This window comes from Gavialis gangeticus, unplaced genomic scaffold (assembly GCF_001723915.1).
Source record: "Gavialis gangeticus isolate Ggan-Ray unplaced genomic scaffold, GavGan_comp1, whole genome shotgun sequence".
Classification (NCBI taxonomy): Eukaryota; Metazoa; Chordata; order Crocodylia; family Gavialidae; genus Gavialis; species Gavialis gangeticus.
The window spans coordinates 14,716,922-14,732,478 of record NW_017729025.1 but is presented as its reverse complement, the minus strand read 5'-3'; the positions used below and the strand labels follow the sequence as shown (position 1 = coordinate 14,732,478).

Sequence of the window (15,557 nt, the reverse complement as noted above, 5' to 3'; positions counted from 1 at the left end):
GGCTATGAGGTTCACATTCCTTTTTAAGCAGAGGGCCAACTTCAGCAGGAAGGACAGACCAGCGATTCTCAACCAGGGTGCCACAGGTTGCCACACTGTTAGCATTGTGAATCATGGTTCACAATGCTAACAAGATAAGCCCAGAGATTTCAAATAAGAATCCAGTATGTTAAAAATATTCTGGCCGGCAGTGGGCTGAGTTCTTTGCAATAAAATAATTGCTGTATTAATTTTCTATAATGTAGAGTGAAGGGTAAGAGCTCACATCTCCCAAGGAGTGCTTTAAGTCTAAAAAGTTTGAGAACCACAGGGATAGAAGAAAAGAAGAGGGCATAGCTTAGTAGTGAGGGCATTTTGCAGTGACCTGGGAGATGTTGTAAATAGCCTCTGAGATTAAGGTGGGCCTAAAACCCAGGCCTCCAATTTCATGGGCAGGTGCCATGACCAATGGGCTATTGTGTAAACGATGGGTGATCTCTTCCAAGCTGCACATAGGTTCTCTGCATCAGTCACTCACTGTGCTTTTTCTCCAGCTAAATAAGTGAGACTTTCATGGAAGTTTACACTCTTCCCAAACAGAACTGGGTCACAGCAGAGCTTAGGTGGAAGTTAGATATCTAGGCAGCAGTGCCAATTCAGTGGTTTTCGAGCTTCTCAGACTCAAGGAACCCTTTCATATTCCTTCTGCCACAGAATCTCTACCCCCTATTCCACGGGCCTTATGAGCCGTGCAGAGCCAGGTGACCTGGCCTGGCAATGGCACTGCACCACAGATTCACAGAAGTTTAGGGCCTGAAGTGACCTTGTGAGATCATCAGGTCCAGCCCCCCTGCTCTGGGCAGAAAAGACTGCTAGGTCAAATACCTCCCCACCCACTCTGCTATTACAGCTGGTCTCTTTACAGAGCCCCCGCTCTCCTACTGCAGAACCCCAGGGTTTCCTAGAACAAAGCTTGAAAACCACTGCACTAGTGACCTTTTTAGGATTAAAATGGAAACATGAAGGAATCCAGGCAGAGTTTTTGTGGACACTGCCTGGGGTGGAATAAAATTGTACTCAAATGATTTGGAGGCCTAAGAGCCAGGGAAGCATCATTTAGACTTCTTTGGTATGTAATGGATTTGGGGTCCATGTTTCCTTCATTAAGAAGTCAGTACAAACAGGACTGAACCACACTCCAGTCTTAGCCAACACAAGAAGTCACAGCTACCAAAGGCTGGTTTTGAACATACACTTAATACAGTTTCTTGCTGTGGTCTTGGAGTTGCTCAAGACTTTTCCCACACACCCAGCCAAAGACATTGGAGATTCCAGTACATCTTTAAAAAGGTTTGTGCAAGGGCTTTCTTCCACATTGACTCATTCCTCTAAAATATGTTAGGCTTAACAAGGCACTCAATTCCAGGATCAATCATGGACACAGAAGAAACTTCACAGGGACCTCATTGACCTGGAAGCACCATCTCTAAAGTTTATTATGGAAGGAAACAGATCAGTTTTATTGTTATCATAGCAATCAAAATACAATGCTCCATTTTCTGAAATTCAATTCACCTGTTTATTTAGCAACAGCTGGAAGACAAAGAAAACTTGCAGAGCACGTAGGCTACCAGCTTGTCCCTTCAGGAGACTCGGGCAAGGGAGAGACCACCCCAAGAAGTTTGTCTAGGGGCTTCAGTTTTTCCACCTCCCCACCACTTTTCTTCTACAGAATCTGGTACATCAGTCATCTTTTCTTCCTGACCTGAAGTCTTCTACACGTACCCCATATCCCCCCTGCAGTTTTCCACAGTAGAAGCTACATACCCGAGAACCTGGGCCTTGTTCCCTGTAGCTCTCCCACCCCACCTTGATCCCAAAGTTCCTTGCCCACTAATCTCCCCCCAACTTTTCTCCTGATCTATTTGCTGGCTTTTCTAGTCAGCTGATCTGTCTCAGCAGAAAGCATCCATCTGGTCACTTGACAGGCTGTGCCCAGTTCTCCATCAAGAGTGGGCCATCCATCCTGCAGCTAGACCACTCCAAGTGCTTTGTTGATGCCCAGCAAGATAGGAAAGGAAATAAAGAGGAGATAGACATGGTTGACCTTCAAAGAGATCCCAGTCTGCTAAAGCAACTTTGAAATCAGTTTTTAATGAACTGAGCAACTGGCTCTCAATTAAGAAATGACCATAACAAAATTAGAACATAAATGGCATCAAGTATTAAACCTCACAAACTAGTTCTTTAATGCTTACCTTTGGATTATACTCTGCATTTCTGGCATGCAGAGCTATATTCTTCAAATCTAGTTTACAAGCCAAGTTTACAGTAGACACTATATTCCTGAGGAAACCAGAAAAAAAGTCACTTCAGAGCTGTGTGTAAGCCAATGCAGAACAAAACCGTGTATGAAAAATGCTATTAACTACCAACCTAGCCTACAGCCATGGCTCATTTAACAAATGTTTTCCTTTCCTACCCATTTAATTACTACTTGAATACTAAGCTACATATGGTGAGTTCATGGCAATCAGTAATAAAGTGGCCTAATGTTAAAGCTATTAAAGATTAAAAAAGGAAAATTAAAAAAAAAAAGAGTACTAAACTGCTGCATCTACTGAATATATTCAACTATGTTTTGCCCTTCAGTGATAAAGCAGTCAAGATTCTTTTAAGTACTTAACCCATTTTAAAGACCGTAACTCTATAAAACTTCTTTAGCTATAGCATTCTCCAGGTAGAAAGGAAGGTAACTCATTCTCTGCCAAGAGCCTCTCCAGCCAAAGTGAAGTAGGGAAGAACAACAGCCTGGCTTCCACCGAGGCCACTATTTTCTGTTTCTGTTGGTGAAGCCACTCCTTCCCTTCCCAGTCTCAGGGTCAGGGAGAGGGGCTGTTTCTGCTCCCTGCAGGCTTCAGAGCATTTTGACATCCCTGAGAAGTCCACACGTGCTATTTTGTGCAAAGACAACTGGTTCTCTCTCCTAGAAAATGTGTTTTCACTTGTGAATGCCTGAATGACACTTGATCTATTTCTATAATCAGTGGATTTTACCGCTTTACTTATTTGCACTAGGTTTTTAAAAATCTCCCACCACCATAATACAAGTGTTACTAGCACTATGATTAGTATGTCACAGGTTGCTTTTTTTCCCCCCTTCCCTTCTCATCCTCCTCCCAGGGGAAGCATATACACTAGCAGTCCATTTTGGTAGGCTTTTAGAGGCTTTGATGGGCTTTTCCATTTTGTGTATTTACATAGGCACAAGCAAACCCACATGTTGCTACATTGGAGAAGTCAAAAATCAAAGAGATCTGCCTTGCATTTACAGTGCAAGGAACAAGGCTTGTAGCAATTTTGGTTCCTGAGAAATTTATTCTGCAGCATCCATGGCACAGGTCCATCCTCACATAAACATTTCACACAGACCTAAGCGTACTTACTGTAACTGAGGAACAATGCCAGAGCTTTCCGAGGCAGGGGTCATTGGGGTCATAGGAGTCATTGGTGTCAAGGGGGGACAGGCACCAGAAGTTTCAGGCGATGGCTGGGTTATGTCTGTGCAGCCCACCAGTGGCAGATTGGTCTCACCCATGACAATGCCTCTATCTTGCTCTTCTGTCAGTAACACATTTTGATCTTCCTTTGTTTCATGACCATCCTCAGAAAAAATCTGTTCTTCATTTTCTTGGTTAATATCATCTGGGAGAAAGCTGAGATCCACAGAGGAAAAGTCTGTAGAAAGTTCTTTGGACTGGTTAAGATGAGAACTGAACGATGCATCTTCAACTGAATGAATCGGTAGATCTGTGTCATAAGGGCTCATGGGAGCGAATAGTTGAGGACAAGTTGATGAAAGGTCATCCTTAAAATTTAAGGAGAGAAAAATAATTGTAGCATATTTAAGATGATGAAATCCCATTTACTTCAATTGGAAGATTGAAGAGAAAACCTGTTTCTCAGTTAATGCAGGAAAATTCAATATAACATGTCCCCTCACCACTTCATAGTAGTAAAGACTACTTTCAAGTTAAGATATAGAAGCATGTCCGAAGTATTCTTATAGGCTCACAATTCACTGACCTCTATTCCCATGGCTTTCACCCAGCTCAGTGTATAAAGTCCAGAGAATAGGGTTTTGGAAAATAGGTTTCATCACCATATTAACCCTTTTCAGCCACCTCAAAGCAAGGCAGAAAAGGCATTTGTTTTGGTTTTTCCAATAATCCAATGATTCTAGAGATCGCAAAACACCTTTCGAAATTGGGGCCATACAGGTCCCCAACACAGCTCCTCCAATTTGAACTTAAGAAAGTATTGAAGAGACTTCTCAATTTCTGAGTTAGATCACCCAGGCCTGATGTTAACTACTGCAAGAGACAGGAAAATGAAGTCTTGCTTCTGTCGGGACCAGCTCTGGTTTCTGCAAATACATAACTGTGCTCCCTGCACTCACAATGGCTCAAGAAGGTTTTTATTAAGTACCATCTTTCTACAGTACAACAGCTACAGGAACTTGGGGCTTTACGCTGAGGACACAAGCCAAAGGTATAGGAAAGACTCATTGAATGCAGCTAGGTCTTTGTTCAGGGGGCTGACCAAATCCAGGAGTTTGACACAAACTACTGAATGAGCATCCAAACGGTGCCATAAACAGTAAGTGAACTGATACAGGACCCCCCACCCCCCTCAGAAGAAACCTACAACAGAAGTCAAGCACAATCCTAATAACGCAAGTTAACTTGTTGCAATATTTGAGCTACTGAACAACAATAGCTCAACTTAGTTTGTGCAATCACATCATATAAAGCGCTCAGCTTCTGGTGCAAATCATTTACTCCTAGTAGATTGCAGAATACGCATATGTTGCTAGCCAGCGACAGGGTAGTTTAGCTAGAAGTTTGAAATCTGATCACTGTATAGTTCTGTAGTAATTTGGTTTCCACTGGAAACCAAAATGAGTGTTGGCACCATCTCAGTTGACACCAACTTTACTGTGCATATAAAACCTTTTCAGTTTACTGAACTGTGAGAACATGTTAAGTCCAGTAGATGGCAGGGGTGACCTTTTAACTGATCAATGGGAAGTACTCTCAAGTTATCCTCCAATTATGCCAAATATGTTGAAAGACTAGCGATCAGCAGCCTCAAGAAACACCCGACTAGAGTTTCAATTAGTGTTGAGCATAAACCAGACCTCAGGCTGAGCAACAGGAGCTGCAGGCACCCAGCTCTTTGGAAAGTCAGGCCAAGGTGCATCGAGGCCAGATGCACAGAGAAATAAACCTATTTGTCCTCCCACAATGCTCCTCTCACTATAGAATAGTGAAAGGACAAGCCATATTAAGACCTTTATTAATACATTACAAAAAGTTAAACCCGTTTTCTTTCTGCTTAAAAGTGTGTCCAAAGTGAGACTTCCTTCCCCCCCACAAGCCACAGAAAATGTTGGAGCTGGGGAGCAAATAACATTTGGTAAGTCTCAACCAGCTTTGATCTCGATTACGCACATTACTGTCTAGGAACCTAGCTTCAAATGTTTTCCTCTCAACAGCTGACAACAGAATTCGTAACAGGGCTGGCTTTGGTTCACAAATCCTGATGCTTCAAGATGCACCATCACGTCTAGCTAGGAAGTGCCAGGGAGAAGCCTTCTGTAGGGACAGACTATTAAACGCCATGCACCATCCTTTGAAACATCTGGTACCAGTAATGGATCAATGGTCTATCTAGTACAGCTCTAAGTGGCAGAACTTATGTTCAGATACATACTTAGGCTCCTTAAGAGTCAAAGTAATTAAGACTTCAGAACTTCAGCCATTTTGGGCATGTGTGGAAATTTTATTTCTAGTGAGGAAGAGAGAAAAATTATCAGTTTCTCTTTATTAGCTTGGCAGACAGTAGCTGGTTGCAGAAACAGTTAGTTGCATGTTCCTTGGAAGTATCAAAATGCACCTCTTTCCGGAACAAAATGCACTGTACCTAGAATTAAAACAATAACTTAAAGTGTATAACATTTTGTCTAGTGTTGAAAGCTGTCTAAATTTATGCATCAAACAATCCAGTACAGACATTACAAAAGTCCCTCTTCACTCCAAAACAGGGCCTCAAAAGCACCAAGCAATAAATACCAATGGTACTCTGATACACACGGTTTTCATGGACTCTGTTAGCATAAAATATATGAAAGCCAGAGGCAGGCGTTTACGTATACTAAACATGCTAAAAAATTCTCCCCAGGCCACCTTCATTTGAAATCCACACACTGCTTCAGATTAGTTGTGGGGAGGGGAGAAGTGGCTTTTCCGAGATCTCCTGTGTATAGAGGAACACTGAAGAAGCCTCAAAACAGTACAATACTGCCCAAAAAGGAGCATGAGTTAGTGCAATTAAGTCTAGGTAGAAGTCTCCAAAAACCCACAGAACTAGTTCTACTACTTAGTCATGCAAGAAATGCCTGCTAATTATTTACTTTTGCAGAAGCACCTTTGAAATGACAGCAATTCCTCCTTAGTTGCTTCCCAACACAGGTCTGACACAATATTAGCACCAGAAGTAGTAGTAGTCCGCAGCATCTGTCTGTCTCAGAAGACAACAGAATTGTCAAGTGAGACATGCGTGTATTTAGGGAGGTAGACAAATTTGCACCCAAACCACCCCAGTGGGACAAAAAGGAAGCTCCAGAAACTAAAGATCACAGCATTCCCTGACCTCAGCTTGTCCTCTGGATCTACCCAAATGCTTGCTCAGGTGTAGTTCATTAACACCCAGCTACTGAGTGGGGAGTGGTGGAAGAAGCATGCTAAATATTAGGTACAATACACTTTCCTTTTATGCAGAGGGCACTGGAAATACTCCAGTACTGTATAGAAGTGCATTGAGCAGAGTAAGAGAGCATTACACAGATAAGAGAGAGAGAGAGAGGTAGTGGAGAATGAACAGTTTAAAGGCACAGATGAGAGAGAGAGAGAATTTGATGGTGGAAGAGATAGGGTGTGATGAGAAAGAGCAAGAGTTTTCAAAAAACAAGTATGAGAAAAGCAACAAAAGTGCCAGAAGAGGGCTTCATAGCTGGTAGGGTCGGAAGGGACCTGAGCAGATCATCAAGTTCAACCCCCTGCCATGGCAGGAAAGAGCACTGGGGTCACTCCCTGTGGGCAGCAGTGCCGGGAGGGAGGGGGCAGGGTCTCAGCCTCCTAGGGCCTACTGAAGAGTTAATCCAGCCCTGATAACATAAGAATTGCCATCAACTGGGTCAGACCACAGGTCTGTCTTGCCCAGTCTCCTGTGTCACATGGGCAGAGCGCAGAGGCTGAAACAAGAATGCCTCATCACCAGGCTCAGTAGCTACTGATGCCCCTTTCCTCCAAGATGCTCAAAGCAGGGGCAGCACTGATACTCCTTCCTGCAGCCGCCCACTGCTACACAACCTGGAACAGGGTCTTTCTAAACACTTTGGGAGCTCTCTCAAGAGCTTTCCACTCATCTAACCCCACCAGGAAAGCAATGCCAGGCCCCACAAGGCCATCAGGCTGCTGTAATCTGCAGCAGGGTTAGAGCCCTGGTATTAAGGACGCCACCTGCCCCTGAGTCCAGTCTCCCACTGAGCCAGTGGGGCTGGAAGAGCATTAGCTCTTGCAGGGAGATTGCCATCAGGCAGGCTGGGCCAGATCTCATGAGCTGTCTTTCTTTGTCCAAGGTGACTGCAGCTCAGGGACGAGATGAGGGTGGATGGCTGCCTGGCCTGCGTGGATTAGCAGCAGCATTGCTGTTGGGGTGTGGGGGAAGGCCATGGAAGGATTGTGCAGGGGGCAGACAGGGACGGGTAGGGGCAGAAACCTGGTGCCACTGGGAGCCCCCTGGGCACACTGGGGCCTGGCAGGGACACCAGTAAAGGCAGAGGAGAGAGGGGCATGAAGCCAGAGGGGATTCAGGACTTTCAGGGGTCAAGGCCCCAGACCCTGCCACAGAGAGGGGCTGGTAGGGACATTGGTGCAGGCTAAGGATGAAAGGGGCATTCAGGACCCCCTAGGGGTTGAGCCCCCCCCTTACCCCTGCCCCTATACCAAGAGCCTGCTGTAACCCCTCAGGGCTCACCTGGCTTGTGCACTCATCCAGGTAGCTTTCCAATGAGGTTTCCCCATCCATGAGCCCTGGAGCTGGGCCCACTCAGGAGCAAAAGACTTCACGTCCTGCTGAGCAGCCAAGCAAACTAGGCAGCACTGGAGCATACCAAGGAGTGCAGAGAGGGAGCACAGCGCAGAGTACCCACTCCACACCTGGGGCTCATCATGTTAATGAGCCCTCACCCCACCAAGCTGCAGCTGCTGCAGGAAAAGGAGTGGAGAGTTTAAGCTTTCCTCCTTTAACCAGGAACCTGGGCTGTTCCCAGCAGCATCAAAGCTGCCTGCCTCCCCCTATGGGCATTATCACCTCTGCCATATGGATAGCACTTCGGGAACCAGACTTGCTTCCAGGCCCTACTGCCTCTTTCTCTTGTGCTCTGCTCCCTGTAATCCCTTGGCTGCCTAGGAGCATCCCAGCAGCTGGAGAAATACATCAGGAGTAAGCTCCAAGAAGTACAGCTACCTCCCCAGGGATGCAGGCAATAGGGAGCCCAAGGGCAGGGATGCTGATTCACAAACCTTCCCAGCTAAATAAAGTGAGGGAAAGGGCTAGCAGGCTGAGTCCCTTGCCAAGCTAGACTTGTAAATCCTTGGTTGGGCATTAGAGGGACAGCATCCTTCTCAGGTGGCCCCAATTTGGGTCTGATCTTTGCCCTTCAGCTCTCATTAAAAGAGCAGGTGGAAACAGAAAGCCATTTTGAATCCAATGCACTCAGTGCATCCAGGCCATTGTTCTCTCCTAAGGGTTTCTTCATTTACTAATTTTTTTTTTTTTGTAGCTAATATTGTAAAGTTAAAATTGTAAATCTAAAAGGAAGGCAGAGTTTTCTTAGCAGGTGCTGAAAACAAGTACTTTTTACACGGTGCAAAACATCTACAAGTAGCTATGATTCCCGTTTGTTAGTGGAAAGCTGCTCAAAGATGTAAAACTTATCTACAGGCCAGCTAGGAAATCTTTTGTGCAGGTGGGGCTAAGGCAAGCAAGTATAATTAACCTAGTGTACCTAATTGGTCATAATTAACCATCCCTCCCAGGCTCAGTAGGTTAATTAAACAGAACAATTTATTCTAATGTAGTGCTGATGAATGGCTTTGCAGGTTTGCTCCTCAGTGAAAGTGTCAAGTGCAGCATGTTTTGAAGGCTTGTGAAGTTTGTGTCTGTTAGCTGGTTACAGCAGTGCCATCCTTTTGGGATCCCCCAAAATAGAGCAGGGGGTTCAACCCTCCAAGTGACTTATGCTACAGAGCAATCTCATGTTCTCAAAGACGGACTTCAGTCTTCAATGTAGTTGAATACAAAGGCACTCCATAAATATTTTGGGCTTGATTTCAGCCTTAGGGGGGCTTAAATTGGATCTCAGAATACTGTTCATAATGCACATAGGCTGACTGAGCATCTGAGATAAGACCTGAGACTTAATGGACAGTTAATGTGGTTTCAAGAGCTAAATTGGAACTGGGATCTGCAGACAGCTCGATAGGTTGCAGTTCTTTTCTGTTCAGCTTGTCTCATGTCTGAGGTCAGTTTAATTTCAGTGGATGCAAGGAGTCCCTGATTCCATCAGGTTCCTTTGCTGGATTTAAAAGTCATTAAAATGCTATCAAAAAGGTCACTTATGGCAGGGCTGGATTGAGGCAGACATGGGTCCTATACATTCCTCAGATGGCTGAGTTTTTGGTGTGACGGTGACCTGTGTCTTCCATGCAGGAACTATCTGCTGGATGTCTCACCATGCTGCTTTGGGCAGGCTACATCCTTCCCAACCTCTGAACCACCACTCTCTGTCTTCAGACAGGCTGGGGCTCTTGAAGAGTTGATCCGCCTTCATCCATCTAAGCAGGAAACTGCAACAGCGTACCTACCTTTCCCAGTCCTTTGCTGGGGTGTTGCCGTCACTGGTTGAAGATGGGGGCAAAGCAGTTGATTTCAGTCACCCTTCCATTATCATGTTTGGGGCAGCTTACTTTGGCTCTATAAATGCTGTTATTTCAGGGTATTTACAGATGCAAGCAGATGTTGCTATACTGGTTATCTGAAGTCAGATATTCAAGGTTGTAGATACGACCATGAGATTTGAAATTTGAAACCTTTCTTTTATGAGAGCTTGGATAATACCATTATAATCTAGCTGGAAGAACTGAAACCTGAGTTGTGTCTATTCAGTAATCTGGTTTGGGAACATATATCTCTCATTACTCACTCAATTGTATGTTGGTCATATTAACTGACAACAACCCAAACTAAAGACCTCACCAATTATTTTGGTTGCTTTTTAAAAATGTGTTTTTTTTCCCCCCTGGTTTGGTAGAAAGGAACACTTCACCCTTCTACTTATCAAGGCTATCTAGGCTTCTTCAGTTAAACTAGAGGGATTGAAAACTGAAAGGAACATGAGTTTTCAACCTAAATGAAATGGCTTTGTTAGTAAAGTAAGCAGACGTGAATCACGGAAGCCGCTGTAAGAGGATATTTCAATGCCATTTTTCATGAAGTCTAGTCACCGATTCGAACAGCTGTTTGCCAGTTCTACCCCAACAGCAGAGCACTCTGCTGCTGAATTACTTCTATTTACTGTTTTTCTAACATTATATCCTGATAATGAAAAGACTTGTACACCTACTTTACCCAACCCATGTGCATAATCCTAATAAAAATGATTAGAGATTATGTGAGGAAAAATTAGAAGAACTGAAATCATTTCACCTGAAGAACAGAAGACCCACAATGGTCTTCAAATGCAGAAAAAGAGCTGTTATAAAGCTGATGATCAGTTTTTCTCTGTCTCTATGAAGCGAAGAATGCAAAGTAATAACCTTCCTGTCCTTTTTTTCTGTGGTTTTATGGTACAACTGTGCACTTGAGTAAAGATAAGCACTTCCTTACTGCCTGGATCTTGTAAAGTCTTATGTACGTGCTTACCTTTAAATTGATTTTAGTAGCACCATGTGCATTAAGTCAATCATGTATATTTGCTGCAGCAGGCAGTGAGTGTTCACAGGGCTTTAGCTTCACTTTGCACACGGGATGAGTTTATTACTACAAGGCTGCTTCTGAATTAATTTTCTCCTTTGACAGAAAAAACCCTCAGCATGGAAGATAAGGCGGGCAATCTTTTAAATCCAGCCATTTTTTTTTTTAGCAAACAAGTGTAACCTCCTCTAAATCCTCCCCAAACAATTAAACGAAGTGGGGCACATTTGACCCCAAGAGAATTGACTCTACCCATTTAATTTCAAGAAGGGCCTAAGCTGCGGACTCTGCATCCCAAACTGATTGTTCCCCAAATGCTCGGGGGACGGCACAGAAACAGTTCATAACTTGGCTGGCATGATTAACAATGTGTGCCTGGGCATATGGGAAACCACGCTGTAATTGCTGCTGCTCTGGACACACAGTGGTTTCACATCTATTGTCTTTATGCTCTTTTTCCATGCAAATAGTGATTGTAGAATAGATTTCTTGGCTATACACCTAGTCTCCTTTAAAAGCCAGTCCCATGGCTGAGAGTACAAATGGCTCAGCAGGTGTGAGCGAGATCAATGCAAAAAAACTCTGCCATGCTCCTCAGGTGGATTTCCTTGCTGTATCTGTTAGAACTAATTGATGCTCAGAGAGCCTGACACTGCAGACACTGCTCTGCCGGGTGCTTCTTGACTTGAAGCCAATTTTAGTGCTGTTAACTTGTTCCTCCTCTCCTTGTTCTGTCATTGCATGTTGATTAATAGATTTCTGTGAAGGCTTAGGTGGGGAAACAAGTTTCTCTCTGGATGACATGATTAATAACCCTGACATCTTTCTGAAGAGGTCTTTGCCTTCTGGTTTGAGATTTGGTTGCTGTGGTGAGTGCACACCAATAGTTTTGCTGACGGCTGGCTGCACTGGAGAAACCCTTTGGAAGAACACTTTAAAGTTACTGCCTGAAACTAGCCTTGTAGCAGCAAAACAAGGGATTCCTCCCAGTCACTACCCCCAGGCAGCTGCTCTGGATAACATAAAAGGTTCTGCCATGCCACTAGTTTTGTCTCACATATTCATCTGTCATTCTGTCGGCAAGGACCCTTTTCACAAAAAAGCCCCAGACCACTATTCTGGCCTGGTCAGATTTTGCATCCACTTTGACTCAGTTTGCACACGTGTAGATTTTTTGGGTCTGTTCCCACTGCCGTGGCAGGGAGCTCACTGATGCCACTGGAGCAATAAGCCCTGCCCATTTCCGTTCCATTGCATCAACCCACGCATCATGTTCAAGATTTGCCAAATAAGCTCAAAAGCAACAATTTAGGGCACCCTAGGGGCATCCTCAGCCTGCAGGTGAGCTCCCTGCTACCCTGGTGTAGACATGCCCTTTAAGGCCCAGATGAAGTAGTGAGACAACCTGGTCCAACCTTCAGAACAGCAGATACAGAGAATTCCTCCCAGTGATTCCTACATCTAGCCCAAGAGCTTATGGCTAAACTTTGAGCAGTGGAGGGTTGCACCAAATGTCACCACCAAGTGAGAGAGAGCTGGGGGAAAGGAAGCTTACAGAGGTCGTCTCCCAAAAATGGAGGCCCGCAAAGCAATGGAACAACTCCCTAACGATTGAAGCTGAAATGTAATATAGTAATTTGTAGAGCAGATGTGGATTAGCAAAATAAACTGAGATTATTGCTTTATCTGTCTAATGAAATAGCATGGAGAGATGACTTCAGCACAAGCACTGGTTCTAGAAGTGGAGGGAAGAGAAGATAAATGTCTTTCCAGGTCACCCTCTCTCACTGCTGTCGCTGGGGAAAAAACTGGAGGATCCCATTGCTTCTAAGAAGGACAATCATATTTTCCTTTAGAGATGATTTAACTATACTGGGGTAATTCATGCTGAAGCTACACCAGAGTAATTAGTCCCTCATATTAACACAGGGGTTATGTTAAAACTGGCAACACAGCATCTTCTCATCATTATTATCTACAGAGCCCCGCTGAGATCTGAAAAGCTGTGCTGATGTTCAGCAGCTCCGAGTCTGATCTGCTCTGTCCATCTCAGAAATGAAGACATTGCGGTGGAGAACTGAAGCGAGTTGCCTCAAATAAAAGGAGGAGACAGTGCTAGAGTAGAGACGAGACTCCTGGAATCCCTGGTCCTCAGACAGGTCGCTGCCACCTGGGCGAGGGCATCCCGGGCCGCTCAGAGAGACATGTTGCAGTTCTGGTGTGGGTAGATCTGACTGAAGTCAGCAGGCTCCTTGTGACAGAAAGGACTACTTGCATGAGGAAAGGTTGCAGGTGTCAGTCCTGACAGCACTAGTGTGACTGCATTTTAACTACACAGTATACATGGCCTACAGGTCTGTGCTTTTGCTTTGTCACGATTGAGTTTCATGGCATTGATCAAAAGGGTTCAGCTTGGGAGTCTTTCCTAAGGATCTGCTCGTCAAACACACCTTCCTAAAAAATGCCCTGCTTGCCCAATCATGTTTGCCAAGACTTGCCTCTTGAGCATGTGACATCTCTTTCTTTAGAAACTAACCCCAGTATATGCAGCAGGAGTTGGAGGAGTGTTTTTATCTAGGGAGAACAGAAGCAGAAACTGTAACATCAAACTAGACTCAAAACCTTTCTGAATGCTTTTGTCACCCTGTCTCACTTTTACTACCAGTTTTGAAAAGACACTGGTCAAATCCTGATCACCTTGCTTCTAGAAATATTTCTGTGGATGTTAATGAGAATAGTCAGATGACTGCGGTAAGTAAGGTTTGGCTCTGCAATGCTATCCTACTTCCTGTCTTCAATTCAACACAGGTCCTTTTGCAGGAGGAGGAGGGTTTAGCGGTCATGGCAGTGACTGGGCTCACCAGAGACCTGCAAAGTTCCTGCTCTGCTACGGACTTCTTGTACTTGTGTGACTTTACCCAAGTCACTAAGCCTCTCGGTGCCTCAGTTCCCCATCTGTAATAAGGAGCGTTGTGAGGATAACTCCATTAAAGACAGTGAGATGCTCAGACACTGTGATGATGAGGACTTTTTAAGTACCTTATCCAGAGAGCTAAGTTCTGAAGCACATTTGTTTTCAGCATGTTTTATACAAGCTAGGTGTGAGACAGCATATACTGGTTGGGATGGAGGAGGCTTTTTTTCTATCAGTCACCTCCTCTCATCCAGCAGTTGAAATCATTGGAGTCTTCTTCTATTTTCTGCCAAAATGTATCCCTCCTTCAGCAAGGGACTCTGAGCCCTGCTCTAAATTAGACAAAAATTAATCATAGATTTTGATATTGTTCATTAAACTTATCAACCTAGTTTCTGACATTCCCAGCTGAATAATGTTAGAAGCGGCAGCAACTTCTCCCTTAACCTTTTTCCAAAAAAGCATGGTATCAAATGCCTGGTGTTTTGGAAAGCACCAAAACTCTAGAGTTCCGGCCAAGCTGATTCACAAGTAGACGCAGGCTGCAGAGAGTATGAAATATGCTTTGCTCTGTAGATGCACAGCAGACCCAGTGATTACACATGCTCACTGAATGGTGTAAGCCAACTTGAAGGATAAATCATCCAAAGAGCATATTTACTATAATAATGAATTGTCATGTGTCCGTAATTATCTAATTGGTTAATTTTATTTTGAAAGTCAAAGATTAGAATAGATTCATAAATGTAGGGTCGGAGGAGACCTGAGCATATCATCAAGTCCGACTCCCTGCCCTGGGCAGGAATGAATACTGGGCTCATATGACCCCTACTAATTTAAGCTCATATGACCCCAACTAGGTAGTTATCAAGCCTCCTTTTGAAGACCTCCAGGGTAGAAGCGAGCATCATTTCCCTTGGAAGTTGGTTCCAGATCCTAGCCGCCCTGACTGTGAAGTAGTGCCCCCGCTATCTAGCCTGAATCTACTCTCTGTCAACTTGTGGCCATTATTTCTTGTTACTCCAGGAGGCGCTTGGGCGAACAGGGTCTCACCCATTTCCCTCTGGTCCCCCCTGGTAAGTTTATAAATGGCCACCAGATCCCCTCTCAGCCTTCTCTTGTGGAGGCTGAACAGGTTCAGGTCGCATAGCCTCTCCTCGTAGGGCCTGCCCTGCTGCCCCCTGATCATGCGAGTGGCCTCCTCTGGACCCTCTCCATGCTGTCCACATCCCTCCTGAAGAGCAGCGCCCAGAACTGGACACAGTACTGCAACTGCGGCCTGACCAGTACCGTGTAGAGGGGGAGGATCACCTCCTTGGACCTGCTCGTGATGCATCTGTGTATACACGACAAGGTGCGGTTAGCCTTCCTGACCGCATCCTCCTATTGGTGGCCCATGTTCATTTTAGAATTGGTAATGACTCTAAGATCCCTTTCTGCCACTGTGCTGACGAGAGGGGAGTTCCCCAGCCTGTAGGTATATAACAATGCAGCTTTGTGCATTGTTGTAATCCAGTGAGTCAGTGAGGTGCTTTCCCCTCAGTAGTAATGCTGGAGGATGTAT

At 44.7% G+C, this 15,557-nt stretch overlaps 1 protein-coding gene across 1 annotated transcript in view; it reads right to left on the bottom strand.

Moving 5' to 3' along the window:
- TBPL2 (TATA-box binding protein like 2) overlaps positions 1-8,231 on the bottom strand; it is a 24,155-nt gene extending 15,924 nt beyond the window's left edge. Inside the window, exons 1-3 of the mRNA XM_019518429.1 lie at positions 8,080-8,231; positions 3,426-3,847; positions 2,238-2,325 (exon numbers count right to left, since the gene is read on the bottom strand). Coding sequence (XP_019373974.1) covers positions 2,238-2,325; positions 3,426-3,847; positions 8,080-8,130 — 561 coding nt within the window. The 5' untranslated portion in view covers positions 8,131-8,231. The remainder of the gene's footprint in view (positions 1-2,237; positions 2,326-3,425; positions 3,848-8,079) is intronic.
- Between the last annotated feature and the right edge of the window lie 7,326 nt (positions 8,232-15,557).